We start from the raw sequence: 21,950 nt of genomic DNA, 5'->3' as shown, positions 1-21,950 counted from the left end.
GAGTACACAGCAACGCTCCCCAGAGCCTGGGAAATAATGACCAGAGGATCTTTTATAACCAGAAATTTAACAATAGATCAAGAGATGCATAGAATCATAGAATATCAGGGTTGGAAGGGACCCCAGAAGGTCATCTAGTCCAACCCCCTGCTCGAAGCAGGACCAATTCCCAGTTAAATCATCCCAGCCAGGGCTTTGTCAAGCCTGACCTTAAAAACCTCTAAGGAAGGAGATTCTACCACCTCCCTAGGTAACGCATTCCAGTGTTTCACCACCCTCATAGTGAAAAAGTTTTTCCTAATATCCAATCTAAATCTCCCCCACTGCAACTTGAGACCATTACTCCTCGTTCTGTCATCTGCTACCATTGAGAACAGTCTAGATCCATCCTCTTTGGAACCCCCTTTCAGGTAGTTGAAAGCAGCTATCAAATCCCCCCTCATTCTTCTCTTCCACAGACTAAACAATCCCAGCTCCCTCAGCCTCTCCTCATAAGTCATGTGTTCTAGACCCCTAATCATTTTTGTTGCCCTTCGCTGGACTCTCTCCAATTTATCCACATCCTTCTTGTAGTGTGGGGCCCAAAACTGGACACAGTACTCCGATGAGGCCTCACCAATGTCGAATAGAGGGGAACGATCACGTCCCTCGATCTGCTCGCTATGCCCCTACTTATACATCCCAAAATGCCATTGGCCTTCTTGGCAACAAGGGCACACTGCTGACTCATATCCAGCTTCTCGTCCACTGTCACCCCTAGGTCCTTTTCCGCAGAACGCTGCCTAGCCATTCGGTCCCTAGTCTGTAGCAGTGCATTGGATTCTTCTGTCCTAAGTGCAGGACCCTGCACTTATCCTTATTGAACCTCATCAGATTTCTTTTGGCCCAATCCTCCAATTTGTCTAGGTCCTTCTGTATCCTATCCCTCCCCTCCAGCGTATCTACCACTCCTCCCAGTTTAGTATCATCCGCAAATTTGCTGAGTGCAATCTACACCATCCTCCAGATCATTTATGAAGATATTGAACAAAACCGGCCCCAGGACCGACCCCTGGGGCATTCCACTTGACACCGGCTGCCAACTAGACATGGAGCCATGATCACTACCCGTTGAGCCCGACAATCTAGCCAGCTTTCTACCCACCTTATAGTGCATTCATCCAGCCCATACTTCCTTAACTTGCTGACAAGAATACTGTGGGAGACCGTGTCAAAAGCTTTGCTAAAGTCAAGAAACAACACATCCACTGCTTTCCCTTCATCCACAGAACCAGTAATCTCATCATAAAAGGCGATTAGATTAGTCAGGCATGACCTTCCCTTGGTGAATCCATGCTGGCTGTTCCTGATCACTTTCCTCTCATGCAAGTGCTTCAGGATTGATTCTTTGAGGACCTGCTCCATGATTTTTCCAGGGACTGAGGTGAGGCTGACTGGCCTGTAGTTCCCAGGATCCTCCTTCTTCCCTTTTTTAAAGATTGGCACTAAATTAGCCTTTTTCCAGTCATCCAGGACTTCCCCCGTTCGCCACGAGTTTTCAAAGATAATGGCCAATGGCTCTGCAATCACAGCCGCCAGTTCCTTTAGCACTCTCGGATGCAACTCGTCCGGCCCCATGGACTTGTGCACGTCCAGCTTTTCTAAATAGTCCCTAACCACCTCTATCTCCACAGAGGGCTGGCCATCTCTTCCCCATTTTGTGATGCCCAGCGCAGCAGTCTGGGAGCTGACCTTGTTAGTGAAGACAGAGGCAAAAAAAGCATTGAGTACATTAGCTTTTTCCACATCCTCTGTCACTAGGTTGCCTCCCTCATTCAGTAAGGGGCCCACACTTCCCTTGACTTTCTTCTTGTTGCCAACATACCTGAAGAAACCCTTCTTGTTACTCTTGACATCTCTTGCTAGCTGCAGCTCCAGGTGCGATTTGGCCCTCCTGATATCATTCCTACATGCCCGAGCACTATTTTTATACTCTTCCCTAGTCATATGTCCAACCTTCCACTTCTTGTAAGCTTCTTTTTTATGTTTAAGATCCGCTAGGATTTCACCATTAAGCCAAGCTGGTCGCCTGCCATATTTACTATTCTTTCGACTCATCGGGATGGTTTGTCCCTGTAACCTCAACAGAGATTCCTTGAAATACAGCCAGCTCTCCTGGACTCCTTTCCCCTTCATGTTAGTCCCCCAGGGGATCCTGGCCATCCGTTCCCTGAGGGAGTCGAAGTCTGCTTTCCTGAAGTCCAGGGTCCGTATCCTGCTGCTTACCTTTCTTCCCTGCGTCAGGATCCTGAACTCAACCAACTCATGGTCACTGCCTCCCAGATTCCCATCCACTTTTGCTTCCCCCACTAATTCTACCCGGTTTGTGAGCAGCAGGTCAAGAAAAGCGCCCCCCCTAGTTGGCTCCTCTAGCACTTGCGCCAGGAAATTGTCCCCTACGCTTTCCAAAAACTTCCTGGATTGTCTATGCACTGCTGTATTGCTCTCCCAGCAGATATCAGGAAAATTAAAGTCACCCATGAGAATCAGGGCATGCGATCTAGTAGCTTCCGTGAGCTGCCGGAAGAAAGCCTCATCTACCTCATCCCCCCTGGTCCGGTGGTCTATAGCAGACTCCCACCACTACATCACTCTTGTTGCACACACTTCTAAACTTAATCCAGAGACACTCAGGTTTTTCTACAGTTTCGTACCGGAGCTCTGAGCAGTCATACTGCTCCCTTACATACAGTGCTACTCCCCCACCTTTTCTGCCCTGCCTGTCCTTCCTGAACAGTTTATAACCATCCATGACAGTACTCCAGTCATGTGAGTTATCCCACCAAGTCTCTGTTATTCCAATCACGTCATAGTTCCTTGACATCACCAGGACCTCCAGTTCTCCCTGCTTGTTTCCAAGGCTTTGTGCATTCGTATATAAGCACTTGAGATAACCTGTTGATCGCCCCTCGTTCCCAGTATGAGGCAGGAGCCCTCCCCTCACAGACATTCCTGCCTGTGCTTCCTCCCGGTATCCCGCTTTCCCACTTACCTCAGGGCTTTGGTCTCCTTCCCCCGATGAACCTAGTTTAAAGCCCTCCTCACTAGGTTAGCCAGCCTGCTGGCAACGATGCTCTTCCCTCTCTTCGTAAGATGGAGCCCATCTCTGCCCAGCACTCCTCCTTCATGGAACACCATCCCATGGTCAAAGAATCCAAAGCCTTCTCTCCGACACCACCTGCGTAGCCATTCGTTGACTTCGACGATTCAACGGTCCCTACCCAGGCCTTTTCCTTCCACGGGAAGGATGGACGAGAACACCACTTGCGCCTCCAACTCCTTTATCCTTCTTCCCAGAGCCACGTAGTCCGCAGTGATCCGCTCAAGGTCATTCTTGGCAGTATCATTGGTGCCCACGTGGAGAAGCAGGAAGGGGTAGCGATCCGAGGGCTTGATGAGTCTCGGCAGTCTCTCCGTCACATCGCGAATCGTAGCCCCTGGCAAGCAGCAGACTTCTCGGTTTTCCCGGTCAGGGCGGCAGATAGATGACTCAGTCCCCCGGAGGAGAGAGTCCCCGACCACCACCACCCGCCTTCTCCTCTTGGGAGTGGTGGTTGTGATGCACATGCAGCAGCACAATGCCCCCTCACTAAAAACTTGCTCCAATATTGGTCCCTCACTGACAGAGGAAGAACTGAAATTTGTCCCAGGAATAACCAGCAATTAATTATACCTGGAAAAAAAGGAATACACAGAGACAAATTTTAGGATCCTAAATTATCATAGAGCAGACACTTCTCTACCTGGTTAGCACCTCAATGCCAATTTGAGTGCTCTGGCATCCAAATCAGAATGCTTATTCACTATTTCTCTTTTTGCATTTGGCTGCCAAATTTGATATCCTGAATGAGCAGCAGTGGATGGAACATGGGAGTGGGAGTCAGGAACTCCCAAATTCAAATCCAAGTGCCTAACCAGACTTCAGCTGTGACCTTCAGGAAGCATATTTATACTGAGGAAGAAACCATTACAGAGGGCATGAGTTACAGAAGATGGTTCGTTCTTCAGCACATCCACACTCAACACTGTTTGAGAGGCCCCACAGAGGAAAGGTTCTATAACTAGGGCCCTACCAAATTCAGGGTCCCCTTTGGTCAATTTCACAGTCATAGGATTTTAAAAATTGTTAATTTCATGATTTCAGCTATTTAAATCTGAAATTTCACAGTGTTGTAATTGTAGGGGTTCTGATCCGAAAAGGAGTGTGTGTGGGGAAGGGGAGGGTCGCAAGGTTATTGTAGGGGGTGGGTTGCGATACTGCTACCCGTACTTCTGCGCGGCTGGTGGCGGTGCTGCCTTCAGAGTGGCGGCAGCGGGAGAGAAGTGCCCAGCTCTGAAGGCAGAGCGGCCGACAGCAGTAGCGCATAAGTACAGATGGCAGGGTACGGTATTGCCACCTTCACTTCTGCGCTGCTGCCTGCAGAGCTGGGCCCTCAGTCAGGAGGCGCCACGCTCCAGCCGCCCAGCTCTGAAGGCAGCACAGAAGTAAGGATGGTAATACCGCAACCCCCCTAAAATAACCTTATGACCCCCCCACACAACTCCCCTTTGGGTCAGGACCCCTTATTTGAGAAATGCTGGTCTCCCCCGTGAAATCTGTAAAGTACAGAGTAAAAGCTCACAAAAGACCCGATTTCACGGGGGGAGACCAGATTTCACAGTCCATGATGCGTTTTTCAGAGCTGTGAATTTGGTAGAGCCCTATCTATAACCCATGACCCACTCCCTGAGCCATCCAGTCCCCCTGTATAGCACTCCACACCAATTACAACATGCTCTGCTTGGACAGGAAAAATCCCTTTCTGACTCTTGCAGCAATTACTGAGTGATGAAGCAGTGCCAGAAGTGGAGTGGGGTTTAGCATGTGGCTTATTAGCTCAACTCTGTTTTGCTCTGAAGCAGGATTTGTTTGTTTGCTTTTAAATAATCTCCACACCTCCACCTTTATATACACAGAAAGTGTGTGGCAAATTTTATTGTTTATTATGTTAAAATATTAAAAACAAGGAATAGGAGCCACTGAAGATCTCATGGCAATCTTTTCAAAAGCAGAGGTACCTATTGCAACAAATTCAACTTTGATACTTCTATTATATCTTATATCTACATTGTTCTCCCCAAGAGGGTTTATAGATCTCTTGGACAAAGTGTATTAAAGCAGGCATGATGTACAAGAAATACAGACCGCGTCAGGGAGTGGGATCCAGGCCTAGGAGGCCACAGGGAAACAAACAGTGGGAGGAGTCCATAATGGGGGCAAAAAGTTATGTAGCAAAGACAGACAAACAAGGAACAGAAGGTGATGAAACAGGTGAGAGTTGGGCTGTGCAAAGCTTTTAAGGATCTCAGTTTTGATGCAGATGGACGGGATCTGAATCAAGGAAGTATCCAAGAAATTAACACAGCTAAAACACAGATCAATTTGTATCAACAGACATACAGATAAACTATAGCAATAAAATTCCTAGAGAAATGAGAGCACCTCTTCCATCCTCTCCCATGCTCCTATCTACTGGGTTTGAAAGGGAACAGAAATGCTAAGCCAGACTTTTAAAAACAGCAGGGGAGCCTACCCAAGAAACCAGTTAACCAAAGAGATTTTAGAACTGATCCCACGAAATTGAGAACTGAGGCTCCAAATAAAGCCAAAGGAAGCTGGCTTAAAGGGGAGTGGCTCAGCCCCTCTCCGGATCAGCAATACACACTCCACAGTTTTAAAAAAAGAGCTATGGCACCACACCACTTTCTCAGCTTTGAAAATCTCTTCAGGTTGTTGCCCTAAAATGTTTCTCAAGAGGAGTGAATGGACAGGAGGAAAGGAAGGGCTGTTTACTGGGGTTTGTAAGCTGCAGTTCCGACAGCAATGCGATTGGAATCAGCACAAATATTTGTGGCCCTTGGCAGCAGTGATGTCCAAGCATGGTTTGCGACCTTCACTGGTGACTCAACAATTGACAGCACATAAAGATCTGCCTGTTTTAGAACTCTAAAGGCTTCACAGCTGTGTGCCTGGACACACATACTGCCCTACAACTGCATGCGAGGAAAATACAGCGTTTGAAGTGAGTTCTCCTTTGCTTGTTTTTCTTATCCAAAGTACATTTGAACAACCACCTTGTAACATGGGCCTTCCCCTTTCCTTGCTGCCTTGGCCCCTGTTCCTAATTATAGTGCCCTGGTAGAAGGGAATGGGACAGAGCAGTGGGGTCGCTGCTGATGTGGGAGAGTTCAACTGGATTCAGAGGTGAGCTCATACACCCAAAGACTAGGGTGACCAGATGTCCTGTTTTTAACGGGACAGTCCCGTATTTAAGCATTCTTCCAGATGACCTGACTTTTTGTTAAATATGGGCAAATTGTCCCGTATTTTCTGGGATCACGGCACAGAGCCAGTAGCAAGCAGCTGTGCCCTCCACCCCCCACTTTGCTCTCGCCACCGCACACCCGCAATGGAATCTCCCTTGCCGCCTCCTCCAGCGGCAGCAGCAGCACCAGAGCCGGGGACGGGCAGTGACAGCGCGCCCAGGAGCAGCCCGGGCTCGCCACTCCCCCACCCCCCCGTTCCTGCTGCTGCACCTTCCCCACCGCCCTCCTGGGCAGCACTCCTGCTGCGCCACCCTCAGCTCCCACCTTGCATGGGGGAGAAGCCAGGGCCGGGAATGCCCACCTTCCTGTGCACCTGCTGTGCCACGTGCCCTGCCCAGGGAAGGGGGTCCCTGCTCCCGCAGGCAGAGGGGCTCTGCTGGCTCCCTGGCAGTGGGAGCAGGCTGTGAGCAGCATCTCACCTCGCAGCCTACCCCGCCCCCACACGTGGGACCCTTAGGGGGACATGGAGGAACTTTGGGAGGGGGGGAGCATGGCAACCCCAGCACTGTGCTGGAGGGAGGGGCTAGGAAGAGCGGATTGGGCTGGCCAGCCTGCCTGCATACAGGGGGACAAGGGGGCCTCAGGCAGCCCCACGCGCAGGCGTGCAGCGGGGGGGCGGGGTGGTTCGGACCACCAGCCCTGCAGGCAGGCGACAGGGGGCCTCGGACCACCAGCCCCGTGTGTGGCAGGGAGGCTTGGACCACCAGCCTGCATTCAGGGGCTCGGAGGACCAGCCTCGTGTGCAAGGGAGAAGGGGGGTCAGACCAGCCCCCGGGGGATTGCAGACAGGCAGCGGGGGGGCTCGGACCAGGTTGGAGGGGATTGCAGGTGGCGGGGGGAGGTCAGATCAGGGAAGGGTTCGCATGCAGGTGGCGGGGTGGCTCAGGGAAAATACAGTCACGTTTTTGGAAAATACAGTCAAAGACCCATAACAAACTACTAACATAGGACCAAATAAAACTGTGAATTCAAGGACTGGTCCATTTGTGTGGGAAGGGTGCGGGGTGGGGAGGGGAGGAATGAGTGGCCTGAGGACCAACAACTTTAGCAAAATGGTAGAATCCTGATGGCAGCAGGGATGACAAGGCCCAGCAGATAGGGTTGCCAACTTTCTAATCACACAAAACCGAACACCCTAGCCCCGCCCCTTTCCTGAGGACCCACCCCTTTCTGAGGCCGCACCCCTATCCCGCCCCTTTCTGAGGCCCCACTCCCTGCATTCCCCCTCCTCGGTGTCTTGCTCTCCCCCACCCTCACTGGGCTGGGACGAGGGGTGTGGGTGGGGGTGAGAGCTCTAATTGGGGGTACAGGCTCCAGGGTGGGGCCAGAAATAAGGGGTTCAGGGTGAGGGAGGGGTCTCCATCCTGGAGCAGGGAGTTGGGGTGAGGGAGGGGATGAGGGCTCCAGCTGGAGGTGCGGGGTCTGGGGTACAAGAGGGGGCTCCAGGTTGGGGGGCGGCCAAGGGATTTGGAGTGCAGGAGGGGGCTGCGGGTTGAGGCAGAGGGTTGGGTTGCAGGAGGGGTATGGGCTCTGGGCGGGGGGTGGAGGCTCTTGGGAGGAATGAGGGGGTTGGGGTGCAGGAGGGGGTTGTGGGTTTGAGGGGGCTCAGGGCTGGGGCGGGGGTTGGGGCTCGGGCTTACCTCAGACAACTCCTGGTCAGCGGTGCTGCAAGGCTAAGGCAGGCTAGTCCCTACCCGTCCTGGCACTGTGCTGCGCCCTAGAAGCGGTCCAGCTCCTAGATGAGGGGGCCAGGAGGCTCCTCACGCTGCTCTCGCCCGCAGGCAGCACCCCCCCAGCTCCCATTGGCAGCGATTCCTGGCCAGTGGGAGTGCAGAGCCTGCCTTAGACCTGCAGCACTGCCGACCGGACTTTTAATGGCCCGGTTGTCGGTGCTGACCAGAGCCGCCAGGGTTGGGCCGCCCTTTTCGACTGGGCATTCCGGTCGAAAACTGGACACCTGGCAACCCTACGAGCAGATGCAAGTCCACTTTGACATCCTATATTCCATTTGACCATTTTTCTAATCTATCAAGATTATCCTTCATTGTAGGTACATCTCTTAACTCCTCCTTCTAATTTAATATTGTCTGCAAACTTAAGGCTCTTACCCTTGGTAGCTTTGGCTAAACTAAACCATTAATACAAATATTCAAGATTACTGAATTCAGAGCCCTGTGGGACTCCGTTTCCCATCAAATTCAGCACAGAGTGCATACCTTCAACAATCTGACATCTACCTTCTAACCAGTACTTTACATATCTTATTAGTTACCTAATACCTGTTTAATCTTTCTATGTAGTATCTTAAATAGTGAAATGCCTCTCACAACCAACCAATATAGAATCATAGTGTTAGAAGGGACGCAAGGGTTACCTGGTTTTATCCCCTGCCAAGATGCAGGATCCAAGACAGATAGCTATCCAGCCTCTTTTTGAAAACCTCCAGTGAAGGAGGTTGCACAACTTACTTAATTGCTTAAGTTTCAAAGTGAGACATGTCCAATTTTGGTCCCTCAGAAACACTCCCCCTTCCATCAGAAAAGAAAGGTAAAAAATTCTAAAATAATTTCTTGCCTGCATATCTGCAGAGAGCAGAGCCCCTATCAGACTCCACTGGAGACAGAGAACAGACCCATATGGCAGACATTTGAATGCTCCATGAGTCTCACTTTCCTTGTGTCACTTCACCCCAAATAAACCTCTTCCCAAGCAGCTGACAAATTATACCCTTTTCCTCTGCAGAATGAAGATTTTTCTGGTGCTTATCAATCTTATCTAGGATGTTCTGGCTGCCAATAAACAGCTTCTCAACCCTGTCCCTGCCCCTCAGATATAAACATGCCATGGCTTTCCCTTCAGTGGTTTAGTGGAATGTTTAATTTTTAAATACTTCAGCATGATACTGATGTAGCCCATTTCAATTATGCAGATGTGTTTGCTAGAAGTATCATAGAATCATAGAAGATTAGGGTTGGAAGAGACCTCAGGAGGTCATTTAGTCCAAACCCCTGCTCAAAGCTGTATCAACCCCAACTAAATCATCCCAGCTTTGGCTTTGTCAAGCCAGGCCTTAAATACCTCTAAGGATGGAGATTCCACCACCTCCCTAGGTAACTCATTCCAGTGCTTCACCATCTTCCCAGTGAAACAGTGTTTCCTAATATCCAACCTAGACCTCCCGCACTGCAACTTGAGACCATTGCTCCTTCTTCTGTCATCTGCCATCACTGAAAACAGCCAAGCTCCATCCTCTTTTGAACCCCCCTTCAGGTAGTTGAAGGCTGCTATCAAATCCCCCCTCACTCTTCTCTTCTGCAAACTAAACAAGACCAGTTCCCTCAGCCTCTCCTCGTAAGTCATGTGCCCCACCCCCGATCATTTCCATTGCCCTCCGCTGGACTCTCTCCAATTTGTCCACATCCCTTCTGTAGTATCCTAATCACCATGAAATGACCACTCCTGCCTTGCAGCTATCACCACCATCCTATTCTAACAATAGTAGATTTTCAATGTCTTTGACCTCACGTTCATTTTTGTTTTCTTCCTTGAGCCTTACCCAGCTGGTGAACCACCATTTCCTCATTATAAACCGCACTGCAACATTTTAGAATCGGCTGCACGAGTATTTTCAGAAACCACAAGCATACTATGCCGTTTCAAGTACAGCATGTTTGCAAGCTAAAGCTTTACGCCCATATGGTTAAGCAACAACAAAAAACAAAAAAGAAAAAAAAAATCAGGACCACCAAAGTTAAAGCCTCCCACAGGAAAAGCAGCCACAGATGTCACTGTTACATACTTTTCAAAGTGTGCAATAAATGGAAAAGATGGACAATACTGTTGATTAAAGAGAAACTCAATACACTGTCAATATAAAACTAGCCATTTCTCTGCCTTGTTGTGGGGTCAGGTTGAACCCAGTCTTTCACTTAAGACTTAACACAGGCTATCAACATGTACAGATGTTATTTGCAGTGGGGGAGGGGAGTAATTGGCTGGTATTTTTATATTTTATAGTGGTAAAAACCAGGCCATGTTATTTGAGATGTTACTGTGACATTTAATTATGGCAGAGTGCCTGAAGCCAGGGTTCAGCACATATTTATGTTTTTGTACAGTGCTTCCACACAATGGCGTCCCGGGGGGCCAAGTACCACAAAAATACACATAAATAATAATAAATAAAGATATGTAGCATAAGATCAGTAATATAGGCACAAAAGGAGCTGCTCAAGACATGAGGCCTGGTTCTGATCTCCATTACCTTGGTGTAAAATGGGAGTTACTTCCACTGAAGCTGGTGGAGTTACACCAGTGTAGCAGCAACATAAGGTCAGATTCCGGCTTATCATTTCAACTTTAAATTTCTGGCTTTTGTAACACCCTTAATACGGGTGCTTTGTGCAGAACTTTTTAAAAGAAGAAGAACCAGATTAGCTGGATGCCAGAACAGCCACCTGTTAAGAGTTTATTTTTCAAAGCATTTGATTTTTAAAAAATTCACCAACAATGCAGAGATTCCCACTGTAGCTGAGTACATATTTTTAAGTGCCTTGTTTGCTCTTACTTAGGAAAAACTCCATTGATTTCAGCAAGAATGCTGCTTTCGTAGGAAGTGGCGAACAGGAAGTTAAATGGGGATTAAGTGCCAGATCTGTTCATCCCTCGATACACTCAAGAGATCCAAAGATTCAGACTTTTAGACACAAGTCAAACCACCACAGAACGGGAAAGCAAACTTCTTGTTTATTTTGGCACTGTGAATTCTTTACAGCTTATCTTTGGTGTAAGTGGGAAATCCAACAATACGTTTTCTAACTCAAAAGATCATTTTCCTATCCAAAAAAGGACAGCTTCTTTTGTAAATTGCCCAGCTGAGGCTGATTTTGTGGGAAGTATTGCTATACCTAGAGTCTCACTGTAAACAGTAATTTAACCAATTTTTAAAAATCCATCTTTAAAAAAAAAAAGAAATAATTTGGATACTTGGCAAAGAACCTGTTCAATTGCTAAATGAATAACAGTTAAACTATTCCAATGACAATCAAGGAATGAAGTACACTAAGTAAAAAGAACAACGTCTGAAAGTTAGTAATTGCAACTTGTTCTAATAGTGGCAATGAGCTCTAAAACATGCTTCCAGAATTAAACATTTCTGCTTGGCCCAACTGCAGCGTGGGAGACCCAGGCTTGGGAATGACCTTAGGTTAAGTCACATTCAGATTTAAATGGGAAAAGTAAAAGGAAAGATCCATCCCATGTTGCCATCCTAGGGAGGAACCAGTTCAGAGCAGTGTTAAAGTCCTAAGACAAGATTTTCAGAAGTAACTGGTGATTCTGGGTGTCTGACTTGACATACCTTAAAGGAGCTCGATTTTCGGAGGAGGGTTGTTTAGCATTTCCTGAATATCAAGATCCTTTAAACTTTAAAGTATCTCAAGTTAGGCACTGCTGACAATCCACAATATTGCTGTTGTCACTGCTGACAATCCTGGATACATAGGTAAGCCAATTTAGCTGCAGGGCTTCTGTTGCAATTTAGAAGTGGTTTCGGGAATTAGTGAGGGATTTCAGATTTAAATAAAGAAAATAATTGCCTTAGAATTACAAGTTAAGTAGATATCTATGTTTGTTTACCTAAGTAGGTCTTTATTTAATTATTCAGAGTCTTCAGATACTGTTGCTTTTGCTCGGGATCATATGAGGTCTTCGGAGTCAGGAAGAAGAACAAGAAAGCCCACACGTGGACACCATAATAAAAATGCTTTATATTGTTGCAACTCCAACTTCAATGGTGTAAGTGAAACCTGCCCCATATGCTATACGTAAAAATGGCATAAAACAGAGAAAGAAGACAGTCATACCTGATTATGCCAAGAGGATCTACATCTTCTTCCTCCTCTTCCTCCTCTTTTTCAGCATCTTGATCTTTTATTAACCCAAACCGAGGGAGTATGTCGGATGTCCTCTCCTCTTTGAAAAAATCTAACTCTTCATTTTCTTCATCTTCCTCCTCCTCCTCAGGAACATTTTTACCTTTCAAGTCAATGACACTAGTAGATTTTGTCCCTGCGAAAAAACAATAATTCATGAAGAACTGAGCCAATTTAAACTCACAGCCATACTTTTTTTGTCAATTTCTTCCACTTGTTCCCAATAGTTAGGCTTGGGGAATGTGTTCCTAGCTTTACAATCAGCTATTGTCAACTATATCCAGCAATCTGGACTGGAGAGTTAGTTCCCCCTATCCACTAACATGCCATTATATGCACCTCTAGATCTGAAATATTTGATACTGACTTAACATATCTGGGCTGCTCTCAGGTCAAACCCCATCAGAGAGTGAAAACTAAAAGTACAACCCTGGACTGCATGAAAAATGAAGCTGAGATAAGTATGTGGTGCAATTCTTCAATTTGCACACATAAATTAAAATCTAAAATGGGTAGAAGAGACTGTGCCCACCTGTGGTACACATACCCCTGGGGGTACGCAAGACATCTCTGGGGAGCATATGGGAGAAATTGTATAATGGTGGATTTTAATTATTTTATTTATTGCATTTTCATAATAGGCTACTCAGATGAAGCTTTAAAACTCTGTGGAAATTTGTTATATTAAATAAGGTAGTTAATTTACTTCAAGATGTACCAATGAGAACACACAGATACACAGAGACGCTGACATATACAGCCCTCATCTCCAGCCACCATACAACGTGGGTTCAGTTGCCCAGCAACTGTCCAGTCTAACTGAGCTCAGAACTTAGTCAAGGGGTTTTATTTCGGTTATGTACGTTACACTATAAATATATCTGTACGTAACAGTGAAATATGGACAGATGGCTAAAGACAGGTAGTGTTGCGAAGAACACACAAAATATCAGTGATGAGAAGGATAGGAGTACGCAGGCATCTGGTAGATCTGGAAGGAGATAAGCAATAAGAAAAGTTGGGGAACCTCTGTATTAGAGCATGCACCACTCCAGAACCTGGAACGGAACCCAAAATTCCCAAGTCTCATCATTCCTCTGCTTCCAGAAAATATCTGTGAAAGCCTCTGGCAAAGTGTTGCATCCCCCTCTACTGCTGGTCCACACAGAGGATAAGGGCCTACTACTGCTATCAGTTACTCTGTTAGCTCAAGTGGCAGATGTCTGTGCAGTGGATGTAAAGGTTCCAACTCTTCAGATAATCTTCCAATTTGCTTTTTAAAAAACCTAGAAAATTACACACAAAAATACTGTGTTTATAAGAACATTATTAAGGTTGCAATGTCAAACACCCCAAAGTTAGGAAATGCCAGAATTAAGATTACCTGTGCAACCCCTTATGAGTATGCATTATGATACAGTCTTTAATTATATGGTCACATCCTGTTTTTCCCACAGGACCCTCTGCTTCATTCATTTAGGGAGCAGCTATTAAATACTGTCTTTTCTCATTGTTCAGTGTGTGGCCCCAGACCTTATTTACTGCACACTGTTCAAATCCTACCATGAAGACAGAATTATTAATTTCCTCATAGGCTTTCCTATGGCATTTATCACTCTAGTATCCATGTGCTTCACAAACATTAATTAATTGATTTTCACAACACCTCTGCGAGGAAAGTGGGTGTATTATCCTCCGCTTACAGGTGGAGAACTGAGGCACAGACAGATCAGAGTCAAAAGCATTCATTAATATTGGATGCCCAATTTGAGATGCCTAAGGCCTGGTTTTTCAGAGCATTATATAGCATTTTATACGTTCATGGCATAGCTCCCATTGACTTCAGTTGCAGCTGTGAGTGCTCTGAATTTCTGCAAATCAGACCCCAGTATCTCAAGTCAGGCATCCAGAAAATGAGGAACACACAATTAGTGACCACTCGTGAAAAGATTGCTTTAAGTGATCACACAGGTACCCTGTGGCAGGGGCAGGCGCAAAATCCGGTTCTCCAGGGCGGCATTCAACTGCCTGAACCATAAGACCATCCTTTCTCTTCCTGCAGTCCCGTCTCTTTCACTACACATCTTCCAACTTCAGCAACAAATAAAGCAAGGTCTATAGACAACAGCCTCCTTCAATATGCAGCCCTCATTCATCTCCAGAGCAGGTCCATCCTGTGCAATGAATGAGGGAAGGAAAAAACAGCATGTGATCATGTCATTAAAGGCTGTACCATAATGCATATGCACACGGGGGGCTGAATTAAGGTTGCACAGGAGACCGTAATTCTAGTATTTCCTAACTTTTGAGTGCTTAACTTCATATCGTTTTAACGGGGGGGGGGGGGTCTGAGTGCATGTGCAATATAATTATTTTAGTTACCTAAGAATTCCAATAATTCAGGACTTGTTGCGAGTTCCAAATCTTTGGCAATGAGCCTCATGATGTCATTGAACACCACTCTTCGTTCTCGGATATCAGATTCCCCAACAAACAGAGCTTTCCTCGGTAATGGTGGAAGAGATGCCTGTGGGTAGCGGGCAGTCAGCTTTTGGTAAAACTCATCAATCTCACTGTACTTCTTAGAGACCTGTAATGAAATATGCATGTTGGATTAGTTTATGAACAGAGAAGAGTGAAAGACAGACAGCAAACAGGCAGGGAGTTATGCTCCACGAAACATTTCCCCTGGATGCCTCAGTGTAAAATATGCAGTACCAAAAAGCTTTCCATCTGGCTTGGTGTCAGCTTGTCATCTTTGTAGCTCACCACACAGCATTACTGTGATCCCCTACTGTAATGAAATAAAAATCCAGCACAGTATTCAGTCAGACAGCATGGCCATCAGCTAGTTGCACACGACGTGGATTAGAACTCAAGACATTCTTCTTTGAAAGCACAGACCCCTAACATTCAGCTACAAACAGACTCTTTGCTGCCTGCCCTGAGAGAGGTCAGGAAGTAGGAACGTCTCCAGGCTAGCATCCTAATGGAAAAAGCTGCATGGATCTTTTTCCCAGTTTGCTGCTTCTCTTTAAGGCAGATTTGCCAACCTTGGTAGGTAGCTGCTCTACGCTGTTGGTGCCTGAATGTCTGCCACATTTGCTAACCTACCTCCAGTGGGAAGAAGTGACTCTGAAAATAGATTTGGGGGTCATCAGCTGAATGTGAGCTCCTAGTACATGGACGAAATGGCTAATGCAATCCTGGAACACATAAGTAGGAATCACAAGTAGGAGCAGAGAGGTTAATTTACCTCTATATTTGGCACTGATGTGACCACTGCTGGAATACTGTGCCCAGTTCTGGTGCTCACAATTCAAGAATGATGTTGATAAATTAGAGAGAGTTCAAAGAAGAGCCACAAGAACAATAAAGGATTGGAAAACATGTCTTATAGTGACAGACTCAAAGAGCTCAATCTATTTAGCGTAACAAAACAGAAGATTAAGGGGTGCCTTGATTACAGTCTATAAGTATCTACATGGGGAACAAATATTTAATAATGGGGCCCTCAATCTAGCAAAGAAAGGTATAAACATGATGCAATGACTGGAAATTGAAGCTAGACAAATTCTGATTAGAAATAAAATGTAACTTTTTAACAGTGGGAGTAATTAACCAATGGAACAATTTACCAAGGATTGTGGTGGATTCTCCATCACTGACAATTTTTAAAGCAAGACAGGATGTTTTTCTAAAAAAATATGCTATAGGAATTATTTGAGGGAAGTTTTATGGCCTATGCTACACAGGAGGTCAGATTAGATGATCACCATGGTCCATTTTGGCCTTGGAATCTACGAATCTGTAAGTACCTACATAGGGAGAAGATCTCAGATGGTAGGGGGCTCTTTAATTTAGCAGAAAAGGCATCACAAAAAACAATGTTTGGAAGCAGGACTAGAAATAAGGCAAATATTTTTACAGTGATGGTAATTAATGACTGGAACAACTTATCTAGTGATCTGATGGATTCTTCATCACTTCAAGTCTTTAATTCAAGACAAGATGTCTTTCTAAAAGATATGGTCTGATTCAAAGAGAAATTATGGGCTTGACACAGGAACGAATGGGTGAATGGTTACGCAGGAGGTCAGAGAAGATGATTATAATGATTTAGTTGGGGATTGGTCCTGCTTTGAGCAGGGGGCTGGACTAGATGACCTCCTGAGGTCCCTTCCAACCCCGATATTCTATGAAAATGGCCCCTTTTGGCCTTAAAAAAAAAACAACCTTTGAATCTATGTGGATAGATGCAATTAGAGAGTTTGAAGTAATTAAAAAAAGGAATGCTGTACTTGTCTAGCAATTATTCATCAGCTCCTCTTCTGCAGTCCAACCCCTTTGCACCTCATTCTCCTGCAATTTATTATTAGTTCTACACTCATGTAATTCCAATGACTTCAAAGGACTGACTCTCAATTTACATTGGAATAAATGAGAGGAGAATCAAGCCCCATGCCTCAGGGTATAGGAAGGAGAACAAAACATTTGTAACTGGCACCAGGATAAAAGAAAGTTCACAGAACCGAAGCACAGAAGCAGAAAGGAACCAAAACTGAGATTTACCAAGGACACTTATGTAATAACAACCTCAGATTAATATTATGCTGCCACCTGGAACTATCATCCAGAAGTGGTGAGTTTAAAAAGTTTTATATTATTATTTATTATTTGAATAATGTGCTTGGTGCTGAATAATGAAACCCTAGTAGACCTATCCCAAAGAGCATGTAATCTAAACAAGACAAGAAGAGATGACAGAATACACCGGGAAGCCCAGAGGAGTGATTGACTAGGATTTTAGACTCACTTCCTGTGAGCACTGCAGGGGCAGGTCTGTAGGTGGGATCTAAATGCACATGAGCATCCAGGTAGTAGAGGTACCTAGGATAGATGGATACTCCTTTTGATAAACAGCATCAACAGAAAAGTGAAAGAAAGAAGGAATGGCCACATTGGTATTCTGGAGTCACTACCCATTAATCCTTAGCTAAGTGCCACAAGCTTACAGGAGAGGGTTTCAAACCAGAATCCCTTCCAAAATCATGTGAGTGTGAGAGAGACGCCTGGTCTACATTTAAAATTTATATGGACATAGTTACGTCGGTCAGAGGGTCTGTAGAAAACCCCACCCTCTAACTGACATAACTATGCTAACAAAAAACCCAGAGTACATGCAGCTATGCCAACAGAGCAGGGCACCTATCAGCTGCTTGGGGAGGTGGTGTTCCTATTGTAAACTCTGTGGCCTGAAGCCTATGAGAGAAGGGACATAATTGAGTGAGCTCTCTGATGCCACCTGCTGGAGACCAAGGGGAGCTCACTGCGTGACAAAGACCAAGGGTCAACCTGGTCCAGAAACTGGCAAGCACAACCTGGGGAGCATCAGTGTCACGGACATCAACGATGGCCCTTTGTACTCCGTAGCTGAGTACTGCGCACTGGTATGGATCAGAAGTAGCCATACTCGACTTGTTGATGTCCAACTGAACACTGCAATGTGGTGCATCACTGGAAACCTCAAGTCGACCCACCGCCATGGCTGCCAGTACTGTTGCACATTGCTCCCCCATCCATTCACCGCAATGCCACAATACTTTGGGAATTCCAGTGGATCATGGAAAACGAATGTCTTCCCACCCACCAGGACCTTAACAACATCCCTCACCACCGCTTGAAGTCATGTAAGCCCTTTTGGACCCATGCATTTAACCTTCAACAATGCAACTTCAACCCTGATGAAGCTTGAAAAGCCGAATGGAGTTCCCAAGAAGTCACAAATGGACACCTTGTGAAAGATCCAGTGTGGAAGATCCCTGACTTCGGTCTCCCGTGAAGCTCATGGGCAACCCTAAACTGTATCTGCACAAACCATGGCAGATATGGATACTTGCTGCACAAATGGAAAATTAAAGACTCTCCAGCGTGCGACTGTGGCCACACAGAACAGACCATGGAACATACAACAACCCAATGCCCACAAATACAAAGGAGCCATGACAGCAATACACTCTGCTACTCTAGACACAATTATCTGGCTTAACCATCTTAATGTAATACTATAGTTGTTGATCTACATTTACTTCAGCCAGACAAAGAAGACTGAGTGAGGCAGTACCTCATTTAAATATTAATGTGTTCTCTGCTATCATCTGCTGGACAACAAGGGCCATCAACTGAGTGACAGTATCTCATTTACATATAAACAACAGGTAGTTTGGGGACACGGGGGTATAATTTGACAAAGTTTTGTATTTGGGGCCCATATTTTTGAGATTACCCTGTTGGGAACCCACCTGCACAAAGCCTAGACAATGACTGGGTAGGAGTCACCCTGATTAAACCAATGTTTGCTGGGGTGGGGTAAGAGCCCAGGGACAGACAGACCCAGGGGATAGAAGTACAAAGGCTGGACATGCTGTGCTGGGAACACCTTGTTAGGTGGTAGGGACTCTGATGGATTTTTAAAACCACTGTACTTCTTGTATCTGAAATTGCTCTGTAAGACCTGTCATTGCCTTATGTGAACAGAGCTCACCAAAGGTTCCCATCAGCGGCAAGCAGAACCCAGAGCCCAGCAGCAGTTCTGGTCACCTGAGCAGCAGGCAAAGCAAGGTTGGAGTTGGGCCCAGCCATAGCACTCAGTAGGCAAAGAAAAGCAGCAGGTGGTTTCACGCACAGGTCACAGCTTCCAGCAGCAGAGTGAGAGCAACAGAGAGCACTCCAGCGAGAGCAGAGAGATTTGTAGCAACTGTCTGTGCCAGCTTAGTGACTCCGATGAGGCTGCCTGTCCTAGGTGCTGAAAGCAATAAAGCAGGACAGGTAGAGCCCCAGGGCTGCCTACGAAACAGGGACTCTGATTTTCCTGAACTCTTGGAATCACAAACTGTAAGTGTGGAAGCTGGGGAACCATGAACTGAGTGTGGGAGGCTGGAAGGCAGAACAAACTGCATCAGCCATTCAGGGTCCAATTGTTTGGGACTGTGACTTATGCACCCTGGGGTAAACGGTGGTGGAAGGTGTGAAATTGTAAATATTTGTCCCATTCAACCTGGCCTTTCCCTTTTCTCCTCCACCACCCCTCCTTCACCCCTCCTCCCCCCCCCCCGCAATGAAGTTTGTTTGTTTAAATGTCTGTGCTTGCAAGTGGGCACAGATTTGCCTAGCAAAGGTACTCAGAGCGGTTATTGGTAGTGATCACTTGGTGGACATTCGAGCCAAAAATTAAGAAACTGCAGAGAATCCCCTGCCTAAAAAAAGGACCCAGCCCTTGTTGCTGCCTAAGGTCATTGGTAGAAGGGTTACACTTTACTGGCAGAACTCCTTCTGTTGGCACACATTGCATCTACACTAGGGGGCTGGGGCATAGGCTCTGCAGTGTAGTGGGGAGAGGAGATTCCTTGTTTCTTCTCCAAAAGAACAGATATTGTTCTTCAGTGATGTGCACAATATGTCAAATGTAGAATTAATTGTAATAAGTAGCAAGTTAATTTATTTAACTAATATGAAAGAGCAACTAATCCATAGAACTACCCCAAAAATATTACACTCAAATTCAAAACTGAGCATTGGGATGAGACAAAAAAACCTTAAATATTACTTTTTTTCTCTTCACCCCAGAAAATTTTAATCTTCCTATGCAAACCAAATGTGCAAATTTTTCATAAATCTCAATTTGTGTTTAATTATACTATTGAATTTAGAGCAAATGTGCACCCTGGTACATTATTACTAATTAAACCATTGAAAATCCTTGTGGGCTTCCCACAACAACCAACCATAATGTGCAATACAGCACACAGAATGTGCTAAATACTCTAACCCAAGCATACTAATCTGCTACCTGAAAGTCTGCATGTTATTACATCATGCAAAATAATTTGAGACAGTGCTTAAGTGCCCTCTGCTGGAATAGTCTATCATGTACCAGTCTCAGGATTAAATATCTAAAATATCTTTTTTTATTCTAGCAAATAAATAAAAATCAATACTATTAAGCTGTAATATGTGGTTCAGACAATATTCTCCAATTACCTGTGATTCTTCTAGACCCCCCGTGCCCCCCGCTACTGTGAGAAGCTAATTTAAAGAGCCCATGTAGGCAGTTAATTCAATAAGGTACTTTTGGGCCTGTTAAAAGGCCTTTAGGGCTCAGTTTCAGGGAAGTGTTCTCAGAGAGACCACCTCTCCCAAGAGAGAGGAACTCCCAGAGTCCACAGGCCACAAGGAGGGGGGCTGTGCAATCCCTGAGCCCAAAGGGAGAGACTTCTGGCCAGAGAGCCCAGGACTGAAACTACAAGCCCCAAGAAGGAGGAGGGCTGTACAACCCCTGATCCCCTGGGGAGAGACCTTATTTCAAGGTTATTTGGCTTTAATAAAGTAGTACCTCAGTCAGGGGAATTTTGTCTTACATCCCCCTTTCGGCTGTGTTGTTGTTAAGGGAGTGCCTGGAGCAGGGAGTGCCTGCAGGGCCTCCTTAGGTCAGCAGGGGGCATTATAGGACAGGCACACCCCACAACAAAGCCCTCGTCCCAAACTTATGCCCTTGTGCTTTTTGTTCACAAGGATTTCAGTGTGCAGAAGACATGGTGTATCCTTAACTCACTGCCCGATAGCTTTCTGAGTACAACTCTTCATTTTGCAATATTTTACAGTATGCACATTTAAACTGTGTTTTCCATTTTAAAAAAGCACTTCTTCATACTACGAGAAAATGGAGGCCTGGCATTGTGGCCTTTGAAATGAAACAACTGCAGGCTTTGAAAGGACACGAGAGAAAGCAAACAAACGAACAAACAAACAAACTCTTTTTACAGAGATTCCAATCCCAGGTTGCAAAGTCAAGCACTCAAAAAATAAGAAGTTAAGATGTAATTAAGGTTGCAATCTTGTGCCACAGTATTATGACATAGTTACACGATCACATGCTATTTTTTTCACCCTGCCTCATTAAGTGCAAATAGGAGGATGCTCAATATTTCTTTTCAGCAAGATGTGGCCCCACATCTTATTTACTGCACACCAACCAACCGAGGCACTGAGTGTGGAATTGTTTCATTAGCCCATGAGCTTTTCAGCTGCATGTATCACCTAGTATTTGAGTGCTCCACAAACGATGAACTTATCTGCACAACATCCCTCTAAAGTGGGGAAATGTTATCCCCCATTCACAGATGGCATACGAGGAGATTTTAGGCCAAAATTTGCATGCATGCATCGATAAAATATACATGCACACGTATATAAGAGAGACAAAGAACTATTAGTGGGTGTAGTACATACATAATAAAGCTGCATTTTGTATGTAAGACAGCGAGACAGTAAGGGCAGGGTTATTTTAGCCTTCAATAAACTTTATCAGCAAATTGAATTGTGAACTAGTAAGTCATTACACTGAGTATTAGGCTGATACATAAAACAAAATATCAAGGGCTGGGTGCATTCTAAAAGGGGAGGGGGCAATGGAGGACTGTTACTTCTGGAAAGACAAGGCGTGAACAGCAGAAACGCATTTGAGATAAGAGAAGCCGGTGTATCTCTGCCCCAGAAAATGGCAGTTTGTGTGCACTAATTAAGCTTTACCTTCTCAGTAGCAGGTATGATTCA

The 21,950-nt window shown here is 45.6% G+C and overlaps 1 protein-coding gene across 1 annotated transcript in view; it reads right to left on the bottom strand.

Moving 5' to 3' along the window:
* Positions 1–21,950, bottom strand: part of HS1BP3 (HCLS1 binding protein 3) — an 80,432-nt gene that overhangs the window by 40,870 nt on the left and 17,612 nt on the right. The window contains exons 3-4 of the mRNA XM_077812479.1: positions 14,721–14,928; positions 12,270–12,474 (exon numbers count right to left, since the gene is read on the bottom strand). Of these exons, the coding sequence (XP_077668605.1) occupies positions 12,270–12,474; positions 14,721–14,928 (413 nt within the window). The remainder of the gene's footprint in view (positions 1–12,269; positions 12,475–14,720; positions 14,929–21,950) is intronic.

This window comes from Eretmochelys imbricata, chromosome 3 (assembly GCF_965152235.1).
Source record: "Eretmochelys imbricata isolate rEreImb1 chromosome 3, rEreImb1.hap1, whole genome shotgun sequence".
Lineage (NCBI taxonomy): Eukaryota > Metazoa > Chordata > Testudines > Cheloniidae > Eretmochelys > Eretmochelys imbricata.
This window is presented reverse-complemented; position numbering and strand designations above follow the sequence as displayed.